Source organism: Mandrillus leucophaeus, unplaced genomic scaffold (genome assembly GCF_000951045.1).
Source record: "Mandrillus leucophaeus isolate KB7577 unplaced genomic scaffold, Mleu.le_1.0 Scaffold607, whole genome shotgun sequence".
Classification (NCBI taxonomy): Eukaryota; Metazoa; Chordata; class Mammalia; order Primates; family Cercopithecidae; genus Mandrillus; species Mandrillus leucophaeus.
Genome location: NW_012106553.1, coordinates 1,642,338 through 1,663,133, shown reverse-complemented (window position 1 = coordinate 1,663,133; position 20,796 = coordinate 1,642,338). Strand labels below are relative to the sequence as shown.

Genomic DNA, 20,796 nt, shown 5'->3' with positions numbered 1-20,796 from the left:
GCCATTGGTTAATGCTTAACCAGATTTTGTCTCTGTTTCAAAATCTGGAAATAAAAGTGGAACAATTTCCACAATGACTTGAAAAAAAGGTCCCCAGTTGAAAATGCTTCCAATTGTTTTGCTATTAAATGTGAAGTTACAAAACTAGCCTCTCCTACATATTTTAAACTAGTGAGAAGCTTGCCTGTTTTTCATACCATTTCAAATACTGAGAAATAATTTTTCTAGGCTCTTGGAGTTAAATAAAAATTATATTTCAGAGTATATAATGCATGAGGTTGGATTTCTTTGTTTTCTAAAACTGTATCTCATGGTCCTTGAAGGCTGATAATTTATGTCTCTGGTACCACTTTATTTTTCTATCATTTATGGATTAAAATTTTAAATTTAGCAATATACTTATATTTTGCTTTAGAATAAAGTTGATTTTTAAACACTTGTTTAGAGACAGGGTCTCATTCTATTGCCCAGGCTGGAGTGCAGTGGCATGGTCATGGCTCACTGTAACCTTGAACCCCTGGTCTCAAGTGATCCTTCCACCTCAGCCTCCTGAGTAGCTAGGATTAGAGAGGCGAGCCACCATTCCCAGCTAATTTTTTAAAGAAATTATTATTTTTTTTCCCAGAGACACATCTTGTTATGTTGCCCAGGCTGATCTCGAACTCCAGGCCTCGAGCAATCCATGGTCTCCTCCCAAAGTGCTGGCATTATATGTGTGAGCCACTGCTCCCAGCTGAGCTTTTTCTTAATAGATATTTAAGATGATATGTAATTAGAGAATCAGAGATTAAACTGGAAACTTTAATTTAGAATAACAATAAAATATTAATTCAATAATATTAATTTAAATTATAGGCCAGGTGTGATGATTTTAATCTCAGCACTTTGAGAGGCTTAGGTGAGAGGACCGCTTGAGCCCAGGAGTTCGAGACTAGCCTGGGCAACATAGTGAGACCTTGTCTTCACAAAAAAATTAAAAAATTTGCCAGACGTTGTGGCATACCTACAGTCCTGGCTACTTTAGAGAGGCTGAGGTGGGAGAAATACTTGAGTCTAGGAGTTGCAGGCTTCAGTGAGCCATGATGGTGCCACTGCACTACAGCTTGGGCAACAGAGTGACATCCTGTCTCTAAATAATAATAATGATAATAATAATAAAAATAAATAAATTATAATGTCCAAACTCAATTCAAAAGCTCTAAGCTAATTTATAGTGGTTCTGATATAGGATACAAACAACACGGTTGACAGTTTTGTGAACAATATGATGTTCAAAAGGCTGAAGTATAATTGGTAACTCCCCATCTTGTTGCTATGATTACTCTTAGCAGATCATGTGGCCTGAATAAACATTGCTTCACAGCCACAAGCAATGTTATCAGATGTAAATATGTCTTAGCATTCATCAATAGTAGACTCATATTCATTGAACAAAAAAATTAAGAATTTCTACTTTTTTAAGTTATAACTAAAATTGCTTTTAAAATCTTCCTCATTTTATTGACATATCAAAATAAATATTCAATAACAGAAAAATACAAATAAAATCATTAAAAAATTAAGATAATTAGAATATCCTGAAGTGGTAGCAAAATTTCATGGCCTCAGTGATGGGCATGACAGACTTGTAAATGGATATCTAAAATGGAGTGTTTACATGTTTTATTACAAGTTTGAACAAGCTGTCAGGGCAACATAGCTAAGTGAGCAGCAGTTAACTTGCAGACTTACACAGTTATTGGTAGGTTTAGAAATAGAAGATGCTAGATAACCGTTAAAGAGATTGCTAGGTCTCCTTAGAGATCATATTAGTGATTTTTCCTATCATCACTTTTTCCTCCTGGGTGAGGGGCAAAATCTTTATGAATTAGGCACTTAGCATCTCACCTTTACAAATCCAGATTTCCGTTTTTAGAAGTAGATTTACTGAACTCGAAGAGGTGCAGGCTATGGTTGCCTGTTTTCTCTTGGCCTTGGACAGAAAAGCAGTCTGTTAGAAGCAAGGACTAAGAAGAAACCTGCCAAAGAGCCCATTTTTTGCCAGCACAGCACAGTCCACAGACTAGCGATAACATTATGGGTCATCAGAAGTTGTGGGAGGAGATTTTGAAGATCATCATTGATTGCTTATTATTTTAGATCTGCAGGAACTGAGGTCCAGAGAAAATTCACATTTTCTTGGTTACTTTGCCACGTGGAACCATTCTTATCAAATGTGACCTGGAATGCAAGGTTGGGGCCATTTTTCTTCTGTGCTAATTTTCAGTGTCACGGTTGTGAACTTTCTTGGCAGAGAAATTGTTTACTTCTGTGCTCTATTCCATTGCCTTTTACCTACCCCATCTAGTTATAATCTAGCAATCAATAGAATTACAGGCTTGTTTAATCAAACTTTCCCCCTGCAGATGCTCTTTGGAGGTAGAACGTTTGGGTTTAAACCCAGCCTCCAGTATGTTCTAGCTGCTCTATTACATTGGATAAGTCTCTTCAGCTTCTCCAAATCTCGGTATTTGAATACCCAAATTAGAAGAGGTAAATTAGTTCCTAAGATTTCTCCTAGCTGGGACTCTCTGTGACCTTTTAGCTCTTAAGTGGTCTGTCCTGACTATTGTCAACCATGTCTGTTTTTTCCCTTGACTGATAGAAACTGTGGCAAACAAAAGGCCACTTAGTCAGTATTTGTTCCATCCTTAACCTTCTCTTCTGAGAGTCCTGATCTTTCAGTGCTATTGTTTCCCTGTCAGGGTTGATTGTTTCCTTTTCGGGTGCCATTCTGAATCTGAAGTGAAAGTGCAGTGTGGAGGAATGTCAGTGTTCTGTCTCACTTTTTCTTTTTTTTTTTGAGATGGAGTCTCACCCTGTCTCCCAGGCTAGAGTGCAGTGGCACAGTCTTGGCTCACTGCAACCTCTGCCTCCCGGGTTCAAGTGATTCTTCTGTCTCAGCCTCCCAAGTAGCTGGGACTACAGGCATGCCCCTCTCTACCCGGCTAATTTTTGTACTTGTAGTTGAGATGGGGTTTCAACATGTTGACCATGCGGATCTTGAACTCCTGACCTCAAACAATCTGCCTGCCTTGGCCTCCCAAAGTGCTGGGATTACAGGTCTGAGCCACTGGGCCCGGCCCTGTCTAACTTCTTTATCTGAGACAATGTTTTCTTGTCTAGACCTGACGCTTCTCTCCCTTGCTGCTTCGTGGTTCGTTTGGATCCTGAAATGCCGCTGAGTTTTTCTTGTCACCTGCAGCATTGCCAAGAATAAGGAGTGCATCATTAGTGTTAATTTATTTTTTCTGGTACCCTGTGCAAAGCAGATGGACATTTAATGTGTCGATCCCAACCCTACCTTCCCTCACTCTATACTCCCTGGTCTCACAGGAGTTAAAACATAGTTTTGTAAGAAACCTTAGCTCCTTGAAATTGTGGACTTGTGGGGGAATCATGGAAACATGAGAGTTAGAGGGAATGGTAGTGGATATCTAATCTTTAGTGTACAGATAGGAAGGGTCACTGAGGTTCAAAGAGGTTAAGAACTAAAGTCATAGACCCAGATAGTGACTGAGCTAGATAGAAACTACGTCCAAGTCCTCTGCATCTAAGTCTAGTGCCTTTTCCAGTTTTTCCAAATGTCTCTCAGATAGCCTATATAAAGGTTTGGCATTTCTGTAGCGTTGTTCTCTCGTTACCTCTTCTGAGCAATGCCAGCTGTCCATGCAGAGAGTGGGGCACCTAGCCAGTGCTGGGCCAAAGCTGTCTATAAGAAGAAGTTGAGTGAATACATTGACATTTTCAACCATGGTAGATACTGCTTTGCCCTTCCGGCTCTATCTGACCTGATGCTTCAGAGGAAGAGTGAATACATTTGCTGTTCAACTAACAATTGTGTGTAATTTTCAGCCTGCGTTCTTCTTCAGTGCTGGCTTCCCACGCTTCCACCACATGCCACAGCATATCTGCTTCTCAATTACACTGGTAGGGACTTACACCGTTTGGAAAAGGTTTGCCTAAATACTTATTTACTTGTGCATAATACATCTTGATTGATACCTTGTTAATCTCTGAGATCAACCCAAGAATCCGTCCTTCAATGGAGAGGATAGAAGAGTCAGGGAAGCAGGTGACAGAAAAAGAGAGAAAAAGAGGACTGTGCTTCCTCACTGACGAGCAAAGAGGAGAATTACAGATGATATCAAAACAAAGGGAGTTAGGATGATATAGAATCTCGTTTTACTTGGCGTTGGCTACTTGTTAAGTCAAGATCTTTCATATACTCATAAAAGCTTGTGAGCAGAGTTGTCATTTGTACCATCTAATTCCTTCACCACATTTTTCGAGAAGGACACAAGATTTCAGAGATAACGGAAGTTACACAATGGGCTCATGGCAAAGCTAAGACTAAAAGCTGGGTCTGAATTCTGAAGATCAGGCATCTTCCCACTGAATACTGAGATGTGGACAATAATGGAGAGCCGTAGAGCCCAGAGGGGGAACCACGTTGTACCAGTTTAATGGATGATTAGGAAAACGGTTTTGAAATTCCAGGAAGGTACTGACTTTTGTATAAAGAGAACGTTTAAAAAAAAACCTTCAAAGTTATAGGAGAGTGTTATTTAAATTGTAACGGCTTGTTTAAATGAAGAAAATGTTGCTAAGGGACACGAATGCTAAACGTTAGTCTGCCATCAGCTACTTCTGATGTTTAAGTCAAATAGTCCCTCAGTTCTGTGGTGTTAATGTATGTCTCTTTTCTAATACCATTCATTTATTTAGTGCACACTGACCAAGTGCTAGGCCTTGAATTAGTTGCCAGGAAGATGTAGGGACTAATACAATGTCATTTAAAGATTAAGAGAAATGCTCTAAGTAAATTGTTCTCAATGCTTGGATCAGAGTATATACATAAAGATCCCCGTATGAGGTTAGTGTGCAGACTGTTTTGATAAACACTACTCTAAGCTTATTGCAATGGATGTTAGATAATACGATGTAACGGTTGTTTGTTTTTCAGTTTTGGTAATCTATATAAATCTTTTTAGAAGAGTGGCACACTGATTTGGAGGAAAAAAAGGAAAATGTGACCAAACACTACTTCTTTCTGTTTTTGTGGATGACAGTGACTTGGCATTCACATGGTATCCTGAGAGAGCTTTGTTAGTATTAACTGTCAGTTGGCCTATTGCCCTAAGTTTTCCCACCTGTATGGGGTGGTTTCTGGTCATCACATAGCCTTTTGTAGTTATTTGTATTCTGTTGTGCCTTGATTTTTTTTTTTTTTTTGTCTGTTGACTATTGGCCTCATTACTTTGTGGTCCTGTGGCTTATTATGATTAGATTTGAGGGTACAGAATAGAGAAAACATTATGGCAAGTAGAATTCAAGAGCTGGAATGGAAATAATAAGAGCAAAAACAACTGTTAAGTGCTGATTTCCTTTTATCTGTGGTGTCTTCCTTTCTTCTCCAAATAAGGAGGTAATGCAGAGTGAAGACTGGAGAGATTTGGAGTCAAAGATCTGTGTCCCAGCTTCAGCTTTGCTGTTCGTTAGCTGTATATCCTTGAGCAAGTTATTCAACCTCTTGCAGTCTTACTTTCTTGATTTGCTAGATGTGGGTAATGATAATGCTACCTCATATGGCAGTTGGGATGACTGTGTGGCCATTGAAAAATTGTTTGACATATAATAAATCTTCAATAAACACTTGTTATTTATTGTCAGTCTCTAGTCTTCTTAGGATGGCTGGGGGAAAAGACAGAAGAGCAGCAGAGAAGTTGATAAGTGAAACCTCTTACGTTCTTCTTAATTGTTTGCATTTGACAATTTCTGAAAGAGCAACGCTGAGGAAGCAGCAGCTCCCCAGTTCTCTTTAGCAGTAGGCATCTTGCTTAGAGGAGGGCCATTGCTCTTGCTTTCCTGTCTGCTGATGGTGGTTGTGTATTCTCAGAGCCTCTCTGGAAATCTTCCCTTTCACTTCTTGCTTTCATGATGATTATGAGCTTCGAGTGAAACCTATCTAGAACGAGGGGAAGTAAGAGCAGTGTGAATCTTGGTCCAGCAACACCAGCTCTCACCACTGCTTATCTTTGGGTTTACATGGGTCTCTATGAGAAGCCAAGAAGCCCCAGTAATATGTGCTAGTTCATCTGTTCATTAAACTTGTGAAGTTTCATCAAACCCATTTATCAAAATGAAGAGCTGTAATTAAGATTTTAGAGAAAGAAAGCACTCTAGGATATTAGAGCCGATTGGGACTTTACAGGTATTCATTTTGCAAATGAGTAAAGGTCACACTAGTATAGCTGAGACTAGAACTGGGGCCACAGGGACTCTATGTCCATACTATTGGATTTATCACTTTCCTTGGATCCATCCTACATGATTTAATTTTTAGTACCTGGAATTTTCACTCTCGTTATCTTCCTATTCAAGGATAAAAGCTCTAGCTTCTTATCTTTATCTTATCTTTATATAAGACCTTTAAAAGGCAGGACTCACGTTATCTTTTAGAACTTTCCCCTAACTATTCTCCCTGAATCCCTCATTTTGGTACCACTGGTCTGATCCCTGTCCTACAGAAATGCCTTGCTTCATACCCAGGCTCACAGTATTATTTCTAATCTTTGCCCTTGTTACTCCAGTTTTCTTTTATTTACTCATCATTCAAAGTCCTGGTTAAGGGCTACCTCTGCCAAGCTTCTGCTAGCTTTTCTGACATCCCCCAAGATTTTTCTGTGCTTTCTGTGTTACTGTCTTTCTCTTTTCACATTTATAAATATTTCTTCCTCAAATAGGCTTTGAGCTCTTTGAGTAAAGAATAGGAATCTGATTCATCTATAGCGCCAGTGCCAGGCAAATAAATTCATTCATTCATTAAATTTACAGACATTTTTATTGAGTACCTATCATGTGTAGGCCCTGGGATTATAAAATGGTAAATATTTCCACTCTCAAGGATTTGAGAGTTTAGTTTGGGAAAAAGGCAAGCAGATGGGCAGGGTACCATGTGATGAATATGTGACAACAGTATGTAGATGCTGTAGAATTGTACTATAAGGATATATAACTTGAACTGTAGGATATAGTGCAAGATTTACCTTCAAGGACTAGTAGAAAGTAATGCTTATGATCTAAATTGATGCATAGTACATTGGAAGTCATTTTTAGACAAGAAGTAGCTTGGTTAAGAGAGAGGAGAGATCAAACCTAGGAAAAAAAGAGTGAATTTCTATCAGAAAAGTACTGCAAAATGACCTCAGAATAAATAGAAAACTACTACTACTATCATAGAAGTTACTGATAATATGATTAATGTCTGTTAAAGGAAGATATATTTAGATGACTTTATGCTGAATTTGGATAACCTTTAAAAAAACCAGATAATTCCAATGAAGTTATTAAATAACCTAGACAGTAGAGGAGGTTGGAGAAAACTCCCCTATCAAAACCTAATCATGATAAGTAAAACAGGCAGAAAAAATGCTATAAAATGCTCTTTATTATGATTATATGTACACAAATTATAAATAAAATAGCCTAGTTAATTCATTAATATATCAAAACACAACCGTAACAAAGGATTTATTCTAGGCATGCAAAGATGGTTCAATATCTAGGCTTTATCAACATATTTCATTACATCATCAAATTAAGGGAGGGAAAAAGAGGTTAATGCATCAGTGATTGCTAAAGAGGGCACTGCAGCTGTGACTAGATAGGATTTTATTCCACAAATGCAAAGATAGTTCAGTATCTGGAAATCTATCAGCATGCTTCATTACATCACCAAATTAAGGAAAGTAAAAAGAGATGATTGTATCAGTGAATGCTATAGCAATTCTAGAAAGATATGAGTAGCTAAGAAAGGGTAATGTTCATTCATTGACCCATTTCTGTGTAAGATAGTTATGTAAGGGCTTCTTGCCTAGGCATTGTGCCAGTATAGTGAGACTACTTGGAGTTTCCAACTTGTTGGGACATGTAGGCAGGTAAATAAATGGCTTCCTTGTGGACTGTTATAAGTATGCAGAAAGTAGTAAAGAGCCCAGAAAAACGAATTAAGCTTCTCTTCTTTAGAGGAGTTAGGGAAATGTTCACAGAGTTAGAGACATTTGAGCTGGGACAATATAAAAATATAGGGCTTGGTAGAAAGTGAAGAGAGGTAAACGGCATTGTTGATGTTGAACACAGCATGAGCAAGGGTTCAGAATCATGAAAACTTATTATAAATCCTGGGAATGGTGTCACTGGGTCACTGCTGACATGCAGAAGAATGCTGAGAGAAGATACTAAAAAGGTCATCTGCAAACAAATGATTGGTCAGAAGATGGGCCTCTCAGGAGGAGTAGCTGCAGGTGCTTCTTCATGGAGGGCAGCGTGCGGGTAATTTATGATACTGGGGGACAACTGAAATGACTGTGGAGCCAATGATTTGCATATTGATGCTTAAATTTTATTTATACTCTCCCAGAAATTGCCTATTTCTTTATATCTGTGCTATATCTGAAAAGCCAAGATGATACAGTCAGTCAGTAACTTGGGATTGCTGTGAAAAATGTGAATCTTTGCTTAAGAAACTACTGCCTCCTATATTAGCCAGTTTTAAACCTTTTATTGTAAAATGACGTTAGATTTATAGAGACCTTTCGAGGACAGTATTAAGCCATTTTAAAAATTATAATTAACATTTATACTACAAATGTGCTTAATGCATTAAAAGTTTCAAACCTTTACTTGATCCCTTTTATTTCACACTTATATTCACTTTAGTCATACTGAAAGCAAACCAGTCACTTTTATCACTTTTATCCCAATTTAGTAGAAGACCAAGCCTCAATTAAAAGCAAAAGCAAAACCAAAATTGGCATTTCTCAGCCGTGTGAGATGGGTTTGGTTTTGGTATTTAGAAAAAAAATCATCTCAAGTTATTCCAAATGTGTAGCTAAATTTAAAAACCATGAGTAAAACAGACATTCATTGGTTGTTTTTCTATATTGGTTTTGTGCTAGGCCTTAATGGTAGTTTATAAATGTGTAAAATATGGTCCTTACCCTTTTAAGGAACTCCCAGTTTAGCAAGTATATGTGTGTCTTTGTGTGTGTATATATATACATGTATGTATGTGTGTGTATATACGAATATGTAAAAAGTACAGGGGATAAAAAAGAAAAGAAAGGCCCTGTAACCAGAGTGAAAAGCCAGTACCATCACTGGCTTCAATAGCGTGTGTCTTGATTCCCAGTTTAGAGTCTTTGTCATTGATTCATGTTATCCTTGTCTTTTAAGAAAACTGCACGTCAAGCTGTTCTTCCAAGCAAGATAGTCATAAAATTGCCATTGACTTTCTATAAGAATAGAGGCATCTTTTTTTCTCACTTTGCATAGCACTTTATACTATAAAAAGTACTTTAATATCATCTCATTGGTTGCCATAAAAATTCTGAGAGTTAAGGAAGACAGAGGTTTATATGTTTGTTTGTTTATTTTTTGAGAGAAGGTCTCCCTCTGTTGACCAAGCTGGAGTGCAGTGGTGCAATCACAGCTTACCACAGCCTCAGTCTCCCAGGCTCAAGTGATCCTCCAACCTCAACCTCTTGAGTAGCTGGAACAGCAGGTGTGCACCATTATATCCCGCTAATTTTTTAATTTTTTGTAGAGACTGAGTCTCATTCTATTGCCCAGGCTATTCTCAACCTCCAGGCCTCAAGTGCCTTGGCCTCCAAAGTTCTGGGAATAGAGGTGTGAGCCATTGTGCTTGGCTGAGTCCTCTGAGAGAGTGAAACTATCTGAGGCTCTAGAGGAGATGCTGTTCAAAGTCATGCCACTTGTTGGTGGTGTGGACTGATGTTAATGTCCAGGCAGCACTCTTTCCCAGCTCTCCCCTCCACCCTGTCTCTCTATTACTGTGCCATGTACTGAGGCCTTTGATTTCTGTGTTCTGATGCTCTTTGTCTTTACAGACATCTGGAAGTAATCATGTAGCCCTCTTAATTAATTCGGTTCAATTAATAAATTAGTAGGTGGCTTTTGGGCTGGGGGCGGGTACAGGGTGCCTTCCGGGCGTCCCTATGCTGGAGAGCTCTTGCAATCAGGCTTGGAGAGCCCTCCTCGGCGGCAGCCTCTGAGTCTCATCCCCAGCAGGCAGGCTGACTGGAGAGGTGTTTGGCTTACCCTGACAGAGGAGACATTTCCTTTCTTCAGACGGTGTGTGCAATCTGATCGGAGCAGCGTCTGGGCTGATTTGATTGTTCCCTCCTAGTTGAAGTGAGCTTTTCGTGAAGGTCCAACATGGTATCAGCTCAGCATACATGTTGATGGGCATTTCTTTGTTGTGCAGGGCTGACCTTTGCATTACATGTGTTGAATATTCTATCCTCTGGCCCTAAATTCCAATAATTGTCCCAGACATTGTGACAACCAATATGCCCCTCTTCCCCTTTTCCACGTGCCCCTTGGTGGGGACCAGAGCTGCTCCTGCCAATGGGTCATTTAAAAGTGTCCTGCGAGGTATCTGTTAAACGCTTGTTTCCAAAATAAGCTTTCAGTGGTTCCTTAATAACTGAAGAATGAATTTAAACTCAACAGTGGCTGCTAAGCTGTCTGTGCTTTGGTTTCAACCCACCTTTTAGTTCTTTTGCTTGCTACTTTCTGTTATTCCCCCTCCAAGCACACTAAACGTAAATGCCGTGTACTTTTCTGCCTATATATTTTGCTAATATTTTTCAGGCTCAACTCTGCTGAGCACTCAAACCCAGTCTGTGTATCACCTCATCAATAAAATTTTGTTAATTCTGCCCCTACCAAGAAGTGAGCCTATGTTTTTCTGCATCTCAGCAACACTTGTTCTTAACCTCACTTAGGTAACTTAGCACTTCATTTAGACATAACCATTTAATTGGAGAGATAATTAATTTAATAGATTATTAATAAAATTCAAGCTCTTTTCCATTCTCCTACCATAAAAACTCCTTCAAGTTAGGAACCATTTCTTATTCACATCTATTTCCCAACAGTGCTAGGCACTAAAATAGTTGACTCTTGGAAGGGAGATATTCAAGTTTGAGCGAGTGTTCTCTTCCTGCTCCTCCTCAGTCTCTTTCTCTCTTTCTCCTTTTCCTCTCCTTCTTCCTCTTCCTGTCCTCCCTCCTCTTCCTCCTCCTCTTTCTACTCATGATTCCTCTGCCTCTTCATTTTTCCTTCTTCCATTTTCTTTCATCCTTCGTTCCAGAGAACTTTATCAAGATTCATTTAGTATAGATTAAGATGAAGTAGCAATGAAATGAGGAGTACTGTCTTCATTTTCATGCTTCTATAAAAACAGTGTTCGTTTCTTTTTCATTGCAGATTCCAACAATGTCTCACCCATCTTGGCTGCCACCCAAAAGCACTGGTGAGCCCCTCGGCCATGTGCCTGCACGGATGGAGACCACCCATTCCTTTGGGAACCCCAGCATTTCAGTGTCTACACAACAGCCACCCAAAAAGTTTGCACCAGTAGTTGCTCCAAAACCTAAGTACAATCCATACAAACAACCTGGAGGTGAGGGTAAGTGCTGGGATTTCAGAGTTGGTTACTTGGAGTAGGAAAATTCAATGTTGTGTAGGTGATTTGTAGTACAAAGTTGTGTCAGAAAAAGGTAGTTTGTGAATTCACAGCGTGGTTGTCATAGGCTACTAAAAGTAAAGGAGCCCCTGGAAATAGTCTAGACCAACCTCCCCTTTTAGGAAAAAGACTTTTTATGGGTTATATGGCTATGATTACATAGTGAAATGGGGTTAGAGCTCACACTAGAAATCTGGCCTCTTTAGTCACAGCTCAATGCCTTTCTACTGCATTATCTTCCACCTCCAGCTCATTCTGTTGCAGGGTTTTAGCTACCAGACAGTCGTCCCTCCCTCGTGCCGTTGGACAAATGTCTGCAAATGCTGCCAAGCAGTAGTCCAATCAGACACTTACACAAAGTGAACCTAATAAAGTGCATGGAATTGTTTACCTCCTCCGGCTGTTTTTCTTCCCTTAGGCTGCTGAAGGATAAAGTTGTCTAGAGTGTTCTGTGAGATTTGCATTGGTTAAATCTCCCAGACAAATTTGAGTGAAGCCTAGTTTCAGGGGTTTTAATAACAATGCATTTAGTTTACGTCACGTACAGTTTGAAGGTCTACGTGAGCTCCAGCTCTCGTGTGTATGTGTGTGTATACACTCACACACGAAGCCTCAGGGGCAGTATAAATGGTACCATACTCTGATTGAAAAGGTTCCATATTTTTACCAACGAATGCTAGCAGCTTATTCAAACACAAGAAACAATAGCTTAAAAAAACAGAAAAACAAACAAACAAACTGAAGAACAGGAGCTGAGAGAGAAGAGGCAGTGAAAGGAGATTTAACTCCCTTTGTTTTCTGTCCCTGTCCCACCATTAAAAAAATTATTAATATCTTACCCCTCTCCGTGACGTTTCCAGTTGCTTCTTGAATGACATTAATGTTTGTTTTGTCAATATTGCACACAGGTGTTTCACACTCTGTGTTATAGTCCAGTCCTCCTATTTTCTTTCCTGTCCTCTCCTGCGCCCAGGAAACACTTTACTAGTCTATTAGTATTTTGGGTCGGGTGCCAGAGGCCTAGTTCAGATGTCTGGCTTGTGTAAGGTGAACACCTAGACTGGGTGGTAGAGAGGATCAGGCTTCAGCATGCATGGCTAAGCTGCAGCTGTGGATCATTGGGTATCCTTTGCCTCAGAAAGTGCAAGAACAAGACCTTCAGAAAGCTGCTCTTGAAAAACAATAAATGAAGCCTTTGGTGCTGTACTAATCTCTATAGCACTCCATGATGTTTTATTGCCTTAGAAGGAGACTGCATCTTTGCAATTTATCAATCACTTAGTGGAACTGGCTTTCTTTGACTCATCCTTCTTTAGTGATTTCAGGACTTGGGAATGGGATGAATGGGATCTGGAAGAGAATCTCTCTTCATAGGGACAGGAGGAGCCATATGTTGGCTTCCTCATTTATGGTTTTTTTTTTTTTGAGATGGAGTTTCACTCTCGTTGTCCAGGCTGGAGTGCAATGGCGTGATCTTGACTCACTGCAACCTCCGACTCCTGGGTTCCAGTGATTCTCAACCTCACCCTCCCGAGTAGCTGGATTACAGGCATGCACCACCGTGCCCGGCTCATTTTGTATTTTCAGTAGAGACGGGGTTTCACCATGTTGGTCAGGCTCATCTCGAACTCCTGACCTCAGGTGATCCGCCAGCCTCGGCCTCCCAAAGGGCTGGGATCACATGCGTGAGCCACCGTGCCTGGCCCTCATTTATGTTTTCAGTGTTTCCCTTTGTCATCTGACTAGGGGCACTGCTGTTCTGTCACCTAATTTCTGGGAAAGCTTCAGCGGACCTCCCTCTAATCTGAACAGAATAGAGACATGTCCAGTTGTAGAGCAAAAGGCAAAGGTGTGAGGAAGTCTTTGTAGATATGAGAGTTCTTATAGGCCTGAGCATTATGGTGAGGGCAGACCCTATATTAAGAGGGCTAATAAATGGCATATATGAGATAGGGAGAAGAGAAGCACATAGTGGCCTCCCTTTAGACTCCTTTATTGTGAATTTGACATGCCCTCCCTGTACTATGTGTGTTCACCCGCTGTCTTATTCTCTAGGAACAGAGAAGTGATTTGTTTGCATGCTCTGCAGCGCACAGTCCTTGGTCCCCTCTCAACATGTCACCCCACATGTTTTTGTTACCTGCTAAAATTCTGTTTGTATCACTTTCTCCAAAATGTCTAGGTGTGGCCTAGATCAGAAGTAATTACTCCCTTCCCCGAGTTTCCACATCTTATTCTTTGACTTATCCAAATTTCTACTACTTTTGTTATTGCTGCCGCTTACATTCTGTCCCATATTGAACATGTAGTACATGCCAGGCTCTTTGCTTTCTCATTATGATTTTATTGCCTTATTATGTAACCCTACAAAATGGTTTTTTTTTTTAAATTTTTCTTATAAAGAAATGGAAGCTTAAAGGAGGTGACATTCTCTATGATTTGTTTGGAGTATGTTTCTGAACTAAGGCTGCTGTCCATATCCAGCACGTGATACTGCTTGTCCTTCTATTCACAGCACGTGTGGCACCAAGCCCCACATTACAGTAATCCGTCCCTGCGTCCCTTATAAGAATATATATAAGCTTTGCTTCCTCATTGAAGCAACAAGACATGGTTTCTCACTCGTCCTTATGTTCCTCATAGCTCATATTATGCTACTGTGTTTTTAGTAGGAATGGTTGCATATGGTCAAATGTATGTCTGTGTGTTCTTATGTATGCATATATATTTGGATGGCTGGCGGATGGCTGGCTGGGTGAGTGCACTGCTCAGTAATGCTTCTCCAAAGCAGTTTGGAATATGGTATAACTCAGTCTTTTGTTTTCTGAAATTTTGGTTCTCTCTTGCATTTCTGCCAATTCTCACTCTTTTTCTCTCTCCCCCTCTCTCTAAATATAATAACCTTTACCTTTTCTGAATATGCAAGAGAAGAAATTTTCCTTTAATATATAAGATAAAGACAAATCTTGGGAACAGTTTATGGACATTCAGACTTTTTAAAATAGAAGCTACATTTCTGCATCTGCTGTATGACACGAAGATGTATCCATGTATTTGTTGGAAGTAGATTTGCTTTTCTTTATATTTAATTTAAATGTTATCAGTGCATTCTGTTACTCTGAACATTTTTGTAACTTATGTCTATTGTGTTTAAATGTTTACACATTTCAAAAGTTTATAACCATTCTTTTTCTTTTCTTTTTTTCATTCAAAATGTTCTATACTCTTAGTGAAATTCCCAAGATAGTAGGTAGCACAGGTTTTATTTCCAGGATGCATTGGTGATAACAGCTTATGCTCTGTATTGCCTCAGCTCATGCTGTTTTTTGCTTTTAGCATGTACTTGTCCCCCAGTTTCCTGCTTCTACAGTCTTTTAATTCATTGCTTAAAAGTTGACCTTCACGAAGCTCAACCACAAATGCAGAAAGTTAGAACTAATAGAAATCACGCAATCCATCTTGTTCTGATGTGAATGTGAAAACTGCAGTCTAGAAGGTGTAAGTTATTTGTTCAGAGAAGCACAGTCTGCTCCGAGCCGAGTTGGCACTCAAGTCTTTTCCCTCTAACTCTAGAGTTATCCCAAACCTTGTACTGTATTCTAATGGCAAACTGTTCTTTACTACCCCATAACCTCATGCATTGTATACGGTTCTTATGACAATGTGTTTTTAATAGATTTGCTTGTATATGCACCTGTCTTCTCTAGTGGAGTCTGAACTTTGAGACTCATGGGCTGCCTGACTCATGCCTTTTCCCTCAACAGCACCTAACAGGATACCTGACACATACTAGGGACTCAATAGTGTTTGCAGAACTGAGTTAGTTGATAAAGCACAGTAATATAAACCTACTTCTCCAGATACATGTGCTAGGTTCTTAGCAGCTTATGAGACACTGTGGTTCTGCAGCTTCGACCTATGTCTTTGAATTACTTTTCCTTCCTATGCCCGTTCTTTGAGCTTATATTTCTCACCTTGGTGTTATATATGTAATCTCTGGGTTTGCTTTCCCGTGTTTTAATTCTGACTGTGAAAGTAGAAAAATACCCACATGTTTTCCATATCAACTTGTCTTTCTGGGGCACTCATATTTGTATATATAGTTATTTTTTATTTTTTAGTTTTTAGTTACATAGCTGTTGGGGAACAGGTGGTTTTTGCTTACACGGAGAAGTTATGTAGTGGTGATTTCTGAGATTTCGGTGTGCCTGTTGCCCGAGCAGTGTACGCTGTAGTCTTTTATCCCTCTCATCCTTCCCACCCTTCACCCTGAGTCCCCAAAGTCCATTATATCATTCTTATGCCTTTGCATCCTCATAGCTTAGCTCCCACTTATAAGTGAGAACATACAGTATTTGATTTTCCATTCCTGAGTTACTTGTAGAATAATGGTCTCCAACTCTATCCAAGTTGCTGCAAATGCCATTATTTCATACTGTTTTATGGCTGAGTAGTATCCCATAGTGTATATATACCACATTTTTTTTATCCATTTGTTGGCTGATGGGTATTTAGAAGATATACAGACAACAATCATATGAAAAAACGCTCAACTCACTGTCCAGGAAATGCAAATTAAAACCACATTGAGATAACACCTTACTCCTGCAAGAATAGCCATAATTAAAAAAATAATAAATGTTGGCATGGATATGCTGAAAAGGGGACACCTTTACACTGTTGGTGGGAATGTAAGCTAGTACAACCACTATGAAAAACAATATGGAGATTCCCTAAAGGACTAAAGTAGACATACCGTTTGATACAGCAGTCCCACTACTGGGTATCTACCCAAGGGAAAAGAACTCACTACCTGAAAAAGACACCTGCGCATGCATGTTTATAGCAGCACACTTCTTAAAGATTTTATATGATGTTCCATCACTTTCTATTCTGTTTAACTGATGACAACAAGATAAGATAATGCAATTTTTCTTCTGGTCTTTAAAATACTAGCCTTTAGTGTTGTTTGTCCTATAATCTGGGTTTTTCACTCTGCTCCAAATTAAAAAATAAAAAGATAAAACAAACAACAACCATCCCACCCCCCAAAAATAAAACAACAACAGCAGTTAAACTCAGTCTTAGACTTTGATGGCAGAACAGTATAGTTCTTTTTCTGTTTTTGGTAAATAAGAAAGCAAATGAACTTTCCTACTGTACTAATGTACTTTTTAAAAGATGGTTTTTGAAATTATCTTACTAATACACTCTGGGGATTACTATTAGGTTGCCTTTAATGGCAAAAACCATGATTACTTTTGCACCAAATTAATCACTCTCTCTCTCTCTCTTTCTCTGTCTCTCTCTCTCTCTAATTTGGCTGAATGAAATTTGATAATACTTTTTATCCATCATTAAAATAGATCATCATTTGGAAAGATTTGTAAAGTTCGCAAGTTTGTGAAGCTGAAGTTGTCTTGTGGCCTCGAATTCACTTTCTTTAATTGCTGAAATTCTTTTTAAAAAACGTTTTTATGTTAGATTTAAAAAAAAAAAACAAATTGGCACGACACGCCAATTCTCACTCTTTTTCTTTCTCCCTCTCTCTCTCTAAATATAATAACCCTTACCTTTTCTGAATATACAAGAGAAGACATTTTCCTTTAATACATAAAGGCAAATATTGGAAATGGTTTGTGGCCATTCAGACTTTGGGTCTGCATTAGGTACCAATTCCACGTGATCCTTTTGGTGGAATTGTTTTATATCGGTATACTCTTTTATAGTTTATTTAGCACTTGTGTGTTCATTGTCTTTTCATTTCAGTAGGAAATTCTCACTGTAGCTCTCTGAGGTAGGTAGAACAGATGTTATTGTCATTTTGATGATTTGTAAGTAATAGAAGTGGAAGAGTTTATTAAAGAATTGTGTAGCTAGTAAAAGAGTAGAGGGAGACCCTCACACCCAGGGCCCTTACTAATTTTAAATGCTTCCATTTATTAAAGGGTTGGCCAGACAGTCTGATGTCTCCTTTAACTTCATTATTTTATTATTTCATGATTCTTCTTTGAAATTAATTTCAAAATGGTGACCCTTTTCACAAACCAGCTTTGTGTATATTGGTTCACATAGACTTGTCAAGATCAAGACAGGTGAGGGAATTGTATTAAATAGGGGTCCTAAGCCTGGATTATTTTTTTTTTAACAACATTTTTCTCTGCTTTTTGCTACCGTGAGGTTATGAATATATTATTCCATGGAGGGGAAACAGTTATAGTTGATTGCTAATCTACCCATGAGTTTGGGGCTGAATTGATCCGGAACCCAGGTTTCCTAAATGCACTCGTTCAGCTGCACCACCATGGTTTATGGGAACCAGGCACGTTTGGAGCTTGGTTCCTAGGGACTGATGAGTCCTGGATTTTTGATGCTTGGTGGAGAATTAGCCATCAGTGATGTGAAGCCATGTATCCTGGTTAGGCAGGACGCATTTGTTTTCTTAGCAGATAACTAACATGTGAGGGGAACTGATGTCCACTTATGGCATTCTATTTAAAGAAATAATTTAGACTGGATTTTCCCCATTATTTTTGCTGTGAATGTATGGTCCTCACGGTGTGCTTTTCTGTCTCTGGAGTCCTATTGTCCTTTTCCCCATGCAAAGAGAATCTTGCTCTAACTTTGGAGATACAAATGGGAAACATCTCTTTTGGAGGTTACAGATGGGAAGCATCTTTTTGTAATCCTGACAGTCCTGTGAATTGCAATTACAGACTGCAGTTGTAACATCTTGGATGTTTGTTATAAGTATGCATGTTATGCCATGAGAATAGCCACAAATTCACGGAAACCTCAGGACCTGTAATGAAGCTCGGGTTTGCCTGGCATGCCCGTTTTCTGGATGAGCATAAGCAGCTTGAGCCTCATCCATCACTGCACAGTGCAGTGCATGAGTTTTAATTTTCAGGTCCTCAGGGGGACAAAAGAACAAGCTGTGTATTCATTAAAGGATCAAATATTAATTGTATTAATTTGATCTTTACACTGCATCTTTCAGCAGAGAAATTCACTTGTAATTCTTGGAGTGACATCAGATCTTACCAAATATTCGTAGGCCTTATTGACGCTCAAAAGTGCCAAGATACAGCCCTGGCTTGATGGTCGGCGCAGTTACATTCAAGCTTTGGTTTCACCACTTGGCCTTGGGCATGATGCTTTTCTATTCCATATCCTCTTTAATTCATAAAATATTAGCTGGCAATACTAACTGTCTCACAAGATTGTTTTGAAAGCCAAATATGATGATAAATGTGAAAATGTTTTTAAACCGTAAAATACCTTATAACCCCAAGGAGCTACTAGTATATACTTATTCAGCAATCATTTACTTAAAACAGATCTTGTGCCAGATACTCTTCTAGGGGCTGAAGTTATGGCAGTGAGTGAAACAGAGACTAGTTCCTGCACTCTTGGGATGTATTTTCTTGCTCTAATAAAAATAACATTATTACTAATAATTAATAGTGATACAATTGTGAAATAAAATTTATTTAATAAATGCATTTTATAACCTTATATGTAATTACCAATAATTATTCAAAATTATAAAAAATACTTTAATATAGGTTAAGTAACCCTAATCCAAAAATCTGAACTCTTAAATGTGGAAAAATCTGAAACTTTCTGAGTGCCAACACAATGCTCAAAGGAAATGCTCATGGGAACATTGTGGATTTCAGAATTGTGGATTGGGATTGCTCAGCTGGTATGCGTAAATATTCCAAAAATCCAAAAAATCTGAAATTTGAAACACTTCATGTCCCAAGCGGTTTGTATACGGAATACTCAGTCTGTACTAACGAATATGTGCTAATATAAATATAATAATAATTTAGCATGTTATCTGTAAGTACTGATGTCATTAACTTCTAGTAGCAGTGATAGGGATTATAATGCCTCAACACTATATAAACTATAAAATTCTAGAACCAGGGTGAATCTTAAAAGTTATCTAATGCAACCCCTTTCTTTCCTAGTTGAGAATAGTTGAGAATGTATTCACTAATACATTTCAGGGAAGTACAGGTTCTTTGCCCAGGAGTGCTGTAAATAACCAATGAAAAATCTTGAATGCAGGCAACAATTTAATATTCATTTCAGAGACTCAGAAAGGCAGGTGGCTTGTTCAGTATTGCAGATAGTAAGTAGGGAAGCCGAGCCATGATCCTGGGGATTCCTCTCTCATAGATGCATTCTGGGGGACTTGTTTAGAAGTTACAGTGATTGAACTAATATACCCAAACAAAGTGGACTAGATGTTTTAGAACAAGGAGAAGTCTGTGTATTGTTGACAGAAATCTCTTTTATTTTGTAACTTGTCAGCTTAATTAACTGCTGAAATGAGTTCTTTAATAAGGTGATGAGTTCCTGCTAATTCTTGTATGGTTCAAAAACAATAATTAATGCTGATTTGTGTGGTGAGATACACATTAATCATCTTTATTTTTAAATTATACAAGTGTACAATACTATTGTCACTCCATATTTTACATCTGAAGAGAACTTAATTGCTTTTTTGATAATAAAAATATACAGAGAGCCACAAAGAGATATCACCACACATGTATTAGAAAAGCTAAAATAAAAATATGTCTCATATGCTGCTGAGGATGTGGAGAAATGATCTCTCACAATGCTGGTAGGAATGTGCAAAATTTCGTAGCCACTATGGAAAACTCTTTGGTGATATTTTGCAAAAGTAAACATGTACTAACCATATGACTCAGCAGATACACCCTTTGGCATTTAATCTAGAGAATCAAAATGTTATGTTCACAAAAATAACCTGTACATGGATGTTCAGAGCAACCTTTTTTTTTTTTTTTAATCATAATGACAAAACACTGGAAACAACCCAAATATCCTTTGATGGGCAAATGTTTCAGTGAAGTCTGGTACAGCCATACAATGGAATAATACTATTCAGCAGTAAAAAAGAATGAAGTGTTATTGATATATGCAATAACCTGGACATGCTTAATGAAAAAACTGTCTCGAAAGATTACATATATTGTTTGATTTCATTTTAAGACAAAGCTCTAGTGATGAAGGACATATTCATGATTGCTAGGGGACAGACATGGCTGGGTCAGGTGGGACAAATACTGGTCATTCATACTAAGAGGATGCAGCAAGAGTCTGTGTGGGTGGAACAGTTCCGTACCTCAATTGGAGTGATGGTTACATGAATCTAAACATGG

At 38.6% G+C, this 20,796-nt stretch overlaps 1 protein-coding gene across 1 annotated transcript in view; it reads left to right on the top strand.

The window, feature by feature from the left end:
- LPP (LIM domain containing preferred translocation partner in lipoma) overlaps nt 1-20,796 on the top strand; it is a 766,241-nt gene that overhangs the window by 253,627 nt on the left and 491,818 nt on the right. Inside the window, exon 3 of the mRNA XM_011999879.1 lies at nt 11,335-11,536. Within this exon, the coding sequence (XP_011855269.1) occupies nt 11,344-11,536 (193 nt within the window). The 5' untranslated portion in view covers nt 11,335-11,343. The remainder of the gene's footprint in view (nt 1-11,334; nt 11,537-20,796) is intronic.